We start from the raw sequence: 7,198 nt of genomic DNA, 5'->3' as shown, positions 1-7,198 counted from the left end.
TACCAGCAAGATTTCTTGAGAAATTTCATTTTAAGCTCCATAATAATAAAGATATAGCAACGTTTGAATATGGAATAAACATTCAGACAGTGCCAATATATTCATGAACAGTGGAAAATGTATGGGTAAAATTTCAAGTAAAAGTCTCTTTATCATACACAAATTCCATAGGAAAACAAACTGAACTTTTTAAAAGAGAAAGTTGAAAATACTCTCAGTGCTCTCTGTCATATTCATGAACATCAGAGTTAATGCACACATCCAACCCAAGCTTCTGAGCTTTTCCCTTTATTTGCCTCTATGTATCTCCGAGACTTCCTCTCTGTCTCTTTTTTGGCTTGTCTTTTTTGCACTTACCTATCTATGGCATGATTATTCTCTCCCTATTTTTCTTCCTCCTTCTTGTTTTATTTTCACCCACACAAATTTCCCTTTCCACTTTTTCTGTCCCTTTTCTCCTCTAAATATCTTGCTGTCCCCTGTCTTGTCTATATTTTCTTTTGAGAACTTTTCTTAAATATTCTACAGAAGAAAAAATATTAAACTAGTCTATGAGCAACAGACAAATGCTAACCATTCTCCACATTTCATAGAGTACTCTATTTAATCACCTCACTGTTTTGCCATTTGTTTCCCATTCACTTCTTATTTACTGAACTTTATTCTATTACATAAGGGAAACTGCTCTCACTAAAGCCACTAAAAATCATGTACTTTCTCAGCACAGTGATTTTCCTTCACTTCTTGTCCTACTACACCATTTATTTTGGCATTTGGCTCAGTACTTCACTTTGTCATTCTTTTTATCTTTCCTCTCTTTATGTCCCCAACACTCAACTCTCTAGTTTCCCTCCTGCTTCTTCCCTTGATCCTTCTGTTCGATATCCTTTTCTGTTCTCTCCCTCATCTCCCTTTTGAACATCCAGGTTTTGGGGGGCTGCAACAGGAAATAAGTTACTGATTGGATATTGAGTTTAACATATAAATGCTAGGAAAGTTGGAGAAATTCACTGGAAAACAATGGCAGGAACAGAAGGAAGCAAGGCAGCCAGTCAACAGCCAAAATCCTGTTCCAACAGTAGCTTCATGAGTGTGGTTGTTTCTGCTGCTGAACTGCCAATGACATAGCTTATAGTATCTGTACCGTTGTTTTTTAAATGCAGGATGCATGTTCTGAGATCTTGATATTATTGCTTCGACTGCCTACTAATTTTTTTTTATTGTCCATGTACATTTGTCTCCATTTCTCTATATCCAAATCTAGGTTGAGTAGGTTTGATTATACATATCAAAGTCAAATCCTTTGTCTGCCACTAAGATCCATGTGGGAGAGAAAAAAGTATCAGATGTTGACCATCAAATAAATGACATCCATTCCCTATATTACCTTTCAATATAACTCCTCAAGTTGTTTTTCTTTTTATTTTTTAAAGTCAACTTTTATTTTAGATATAGAGAGAATATATGCAGACTTGTTACATGGGTATATTGCACGCAGTTAGTGAGCAGAGTACCCAATAGTTTTTCCACCCATTCTCCCCTCCCTCTCCAATGTACTAGTCCAAAGTGTCTATCGTTCTCATGTTTATGTCCATGTGTGTTCAATGTTTAGCCCCACTTGCAAATAAAAATATGTGTCATTTGGTTTTCTGCTCCTGTGTCGGTTTGCTTTGGATTATGGCCTCCAGCTGCATCCATGCTGCTGCAAAGTACATGATTTCGTTCTTTGTTGTGGCTGAGTAGTATTCCATCTTGTATATGTACCACATTTTAAAAATCCAGTCCACCCCTGCTGGACACCTAGATTGATTCCATGTGTTTACCATTGTGAATAGTGTAGCAATGAACATAGGAGTGCATGTGACTTTAACAACCAAGACGGCATGGTATTGGTATAAAACCAGACACATAGACCAATGGAACAGAGTAGCAAACTCAGAAATTAAGGCACACACTTGGAATAATCTGATCTTCAACAAGGCTGACAAAAAACAAGCAATAAAGAAAGGATCCCCTATTCAGTAAACGGTGCTGGGATGGTGGCTAGCCATATGTGGAAGAACGAAACTGAATCCCTTCCTTTCACCATATACAAAAATTTATTCAAGATGGATTAAATATTTAAATGTAAGACCTCGAAATGTAAAAATCCTAGACGAAAACCTAGGAAGTATTCTTCTCAACATTGGCCTTAGCAAAGAATTTTCAGCTAAGTCCTCAGAAGCAATTGCAATGAAAACAAAAATTGACAAGTGTGACCTAATTAAACTAAAGAACTTCTGCACAGCAAAAGAAATCATCAATAGAGTACACAGACAACCTACAGAATGACAGAAAATATTTGCAAACCATGCATCCAACAAAGGTCTAATATCCAGAATCTATAAGGAAATTAAACAAATCAGCAAGCAAAAAAATGTAACCCTATTGACAAATAAGCAAAGGACATGAACAGATCCTTCTCCAAAGAAGACATACAGGCAGTCAACACACATAAAAAAAAGAATGCTCATCATTAATCATCAGAGGAATGCAAATCAAAATCACAATGAGAAACCATTTCCCACCAGTCATCATGGCTATTATTAAAAAACAAAACATGCTGATGAGGCTGTGGAGAAAAGGAAATGCTTATACATTGTTGGTGGAAATACTTTAGTTCAGCCACTGTGGAAAGCAGCCTGGAGATTTCTCAACAACTTGAAACAAAGCTACCATTTGACCCAACAATCCCATCGCTGGGTAAATACCCAAGGGAAATTAGGTCATTATACTATCAAGTATTTTTGGTGCTATGCTTTTCTTTTCTTAATGTACTCTCCAATAGGTAAGACATCCATTACTATGCCCTCAACTACTCCAATGACTCCCAAGTTATTATTTCTACCACTCTAGTAGAATTGTTTTACTAATACTAAACATCTCACCTACATGTTCAAGGCATGCTCACACTGCAAACTTGTCAATGCCCCTGAGTTCTCAGTCTCTGTTTTGAATGACAATCTACCTATTCACAAAGTGACTCCTTTTTCCTTCACTGAATACTACTTTTCTATCAAATATGTGACTAAGTCCTAGTGACACTACTTTCTGAATGCTTTAGAATCTATTTCTTCATCCTCATTATTTGCAAGATTATAATACACATGGACTAGGCACTTGCAAACTTAAAATCCAAAGCCATCATCAACAGAACGAACCCTCTCTTGGCCAAAAGGTCTCCAGAAAAACTGTAAAAACTTAGTTCCCAGCCATGACAGGGTGGGAAGTCAGATGTGCCTTGTTATACTTCCTCTCTTTTGCAGTTTAGACATGACAATTGGCTGGTATTAATGTTAAGATAGAGATTATAAGACTGACAGAACATATTCTTTGTGACAATAAGATTCCAAATTATAAACAGAACTTAAGGCCACACCAGGCAAGGTTTAAGTCAGGCACCTCTACACTTAAAGAATAAACTGTGTTCTAACTGCCACAAGGTTTTTCTTTTTCTCTAGCAGCTAAACAGGCACTGGCCTCAAGACAAGCAAGATTAAAACAATTTGCAGCTGCACCAGATGCTCAGTAACTGAACCCCTGCTACCAGACATAACTACAGCTTTGATTGGACAAGAGACTGATGTCAGTAACTTTCTCCAGATAAGAGGAAAACCAACCATGGTTCTGGCTGGTTTACAGAGACAGTGCATTTATGTGCCTTCATGTCCTGAGAAGACCTTTTGATGTATAGGGCCTAACTGCAACACATTTAAATGTTAAGTCTCCACTCCAATGTGAACATGGGTTGTATGTTACATACATGTTTGTTCAATATGCATGTGCCAAGACCACCTTCACGAATACTCATAGATCCTCCCGTAACCCGTTGAATATGTATATTTAGCCAACTTATTTAGCCTAAAGCTCCTACCTCAAGCCCTCCTCCTTTGATGTGCCTGTCTCTGGTCTTGGCCAGGGGCATGCTTCCCAGCCTACTTGATAGCCACCTTGCAGGCTGTAACCCCTTATAAGAAATAAGTCTTCTCTCCTTTTCTAAATTTACAAATAGTGATTTTCTTAAGTTAACACACATTACATGCATTTCTATCATCTGCATTTTAAAAGTAGATTATTTCATCACACTTTTAGAAATAAAATAATTGCATTTATTTTGATTTCTTCTATTTCTCAAAACAGTTTCCATCTATTACAGGAATATGAAAGAAAATTAAAAGGGTATTGTAATAAGAGTATGTTTTTCTATCAACTTCCCTCCCCCACTATTTGCTTTATAAGTCTTAGTGAATGCTGTTTTACATTTACTGCGTTTCATTTCAGGGATGTTGAACCAGGACATGGAACAGGATAATGCAACATTGTTGACAGAGTTTGTTCTCACAGGACTTACATATCAGCCAGAGTGGAAAATGCCCCTGTTCTTGGTGTTCTTGGTGATCTATCTCATCACTATTGTGTGGAACCTTGGTCTGATTGCTCTTATCTGGAATGACCCAGAACTTCACATCCCCATGTACTTATCTCTTGGGAGTTTAGCCTTTGCTGATGCTTGGATATCTTCCACAGTAACTCCCAAAATGTTGTTTAATTTCTTGGCCAAAAACAGGATGATATCTCTTTCTGAATGCATGATTCAATTTTTTTCCTTTGCATTTGGTGGAACTACAGAATGTTTTCTCTTGGCAACAATGGCATATGATCGCTATGTAGCCATATGCAAACCTTTACTATATCCCGTGATTATGAACAATTCACTATGCATACGGCTGTTAGCCTTCTCATTTTTAGGTGGCTTCCTCCATGCCTTAATTCATGAAGTCCTTATATTCAGATTAACCTTCTGCAATTCCAACATAATACATCATTTTTACTGTGATATTATACCACTGTTTATGATTTCCTGTACTGACCCTTCTATTAATTTTCTAATGGTTTTTATTTTGTCTGGCTCAATTCAGGTATTCACCATTGTGACAGTTCTTAATTCTTACACATTTGCTCTTTTCACAATCCTAAAAAAGAAGTCTCTTAGAGGCGTAAGGAAAGCCTTTTCCACCTGTGGAGCCCATCTCTTATCTGTCTCTTTATATTATGGCCCACTTCTCTTCATGTATGTGCGCCCTGCATCTCCACAAGCAGATGACCAAGATATGATAGACTCTCTATTTTATACAATCGTAATTCCTTTGCTAAATCCCATTATCTACAGTCTGAGAAATAAGCAAGTAATAGATTCATTCACAAAAATGGTAAAAAGAAATGTTTAGATCTCATAGTAATATCTCTCATTTTCAGTAAAAAGAATTTTGCAGTTAGATAAGGTGTTTTGTTAAGTGTTCAAAGTTATTGTAATTATAATTGTTTTAGCATTTTAATGACTTAAGGTTTTATACCTAATAAACTCCTTGAAATATTTATATATGTTATTCAAAAGCATCCAAGGAATTTTAACCTGGTGTTCATATCATATTAGATAATTAAAGCAGAAAACAAATGAAAACATTTATAGGTTTAAATACTCTTCATGTGGCTTTATAAATGCCTTAAGTGTTAAAGCACTGTAGTTCCTCTCAAAAGTATTTGAGTAGGAAATATAATACAGCTGACAGAATTGTATAGTCTGAAAACATCACATTTAACTGGATTGTGGTGGCAGATTTGTGTTTGGTTGAGCCAATAAAGATCTCAGGAATCAGCTGTCCCTCAAAAGATCTTTTACTCTAGATTATTGGAATTGTCGAACTTCACTTCTTATAAGAATTTAACTCGTATATCACTTGAAGCAATAAATAGAATGGGAAATGCAATCATAAAATGAGAAGTGAGTTAAAACTGTCAAGGCAAGGCCAAACTCTAAGAGGTAATTTTATCTCTATTCATTTCTATGAGTAATAAGAAGAGGCAACTTGCCTCTCTTTACTTACGATGCCTTCGGAGGCCTTTTACAGTTGTATTTGTATGATACTGGAAAACATGAAAAGATTCACATTGCTAACGAATTCAGAAAGCTAACAGATAATTTAAAAATTAAGTTAGCGTGGATGTAGAGAAGAAAAATGCCAGAATAGAAAGTAAATGGTATCAATTTTTCTAGCATTAAAAAAATGAAAACAATAAGAAAAGGAAATCAGTAATATTTCCATAATTATTAGCATTTGTTATGGATAAAGTGGCCTTAAATGCGTATTACCAAAGATCAAATAATACTAAAATGATATGATCTCATCGTGTCCAGTAGGTGGCTGGGAAAGGTGTGAAAATAAGCAAGAGTATGGACGTTTTGTGACCCAAAAGTCCTTAAATTTTAGTTTTCCTCACACTACATCCTCTTGCTGTATTATGAGTGATCCATCTTCAGGTCACCCCTACTCTTCCTCTTTCAACACTAAAATTTCATCTATATATAATTTCATCTACATTCCTATTTATATCACCCAGGTCCCCAACCTGAAACAACTCACCTGTCTGTTTTGCAAGACTCTAGTTAGTATCTCCCTTATGCTTTTATAGTCTCTTATTTCCTAACAATGCTGCCAGGTAATTTGTGCATTTAAGTTTAATTAAGTCATGTCCTACTTAATTAACTTTAATGGATTGTCATTGCTAGCAGATTATATACATATGTGGTACATATATCTATATATGAATATATACATATGGATGTGTTTGTTTATATGTCTGTACAGATTGTATAATATGCATATATATTCCTCAACTAGTATTTATTCACCCTGAATTATTTGAGATCTTTTGCAAAAAAAAGTCTTGGTTTAACTCTGGAGACTCTTCCTCCACAATTATCTTAATGGAACCTGTGTTGCAGCCAAAGTGAGTTACCAGGAGACTTCTGTACACTCCTTACTCTGTCAGGTGAATGTTGTCATTCATATAGCTCTCTCCACAGAGAATACCTACTACTGCAACTCACCTCTAAGTCACTTGCAATTGAAACGTTAACTTTCTTCGAGGTGTGTATGAAATGTTACCATTTTATAAAGCTTTCATCCACAAAGCTTTTTCTGCTTACCTGGAAGAGGATGGGAGTGTTCACTCTTTTAAAACAACTAGCACTTTATTTATGCTTCTTTTAAAAAAAAATTCAACTTTTAAGTTCAGGGATGCAGGATGTGCAGGTTTGTTACATAGGTAAATGTGTGCCATGGTGGTTTGCTGTACAGATCATCCTGTCACCCAGGTA

The 7,198-nt window shown here is 35.9% G+C and overlaps 1 protein-coding gene across 1 annotated transcript; it reads left to right on the top strand.

Annotated features, from left to right (window-relative positions):
* Nucleotides 1–4,322: 4,322 nt before the first annotated feature.
* On the top strand, nucleotides 4,323–5,267 carry LOC100607576 (olfactory receptor 5H2). Its single transcript, XM_003261706.2, has one exon. The coding sequence runs from the start codon at nucleotides 4,323–4,325 to the stop codon at nucleotides 5,265–5,267; it is 945 nt and encodes a 314-aa protein (XP_003261754.2).
* Nucleotides 5,268–7,198: the final 1,931 nt, after the last annotated feature.

This window comes from Nomascus leucogenys, chromosome 21, assembly GCF_006542625.1.
Source record: "Nomascus leucogenys isolate Asia chromosome 21, Asia_NLE_v1, whole genome shotgun sequence".
Classification (NCBI taxonomy): domain Eukaryota; kingdom Metazoa; phylum Chordata; class Mammalia; order Primates; family Hylobatidae; genus Nomascus; species Nomascus leucogenys.
Note: the sequence above shows the minus strand (reverse complement) of the source record. Positions and strands in the feature narration are given on the sequence as shown.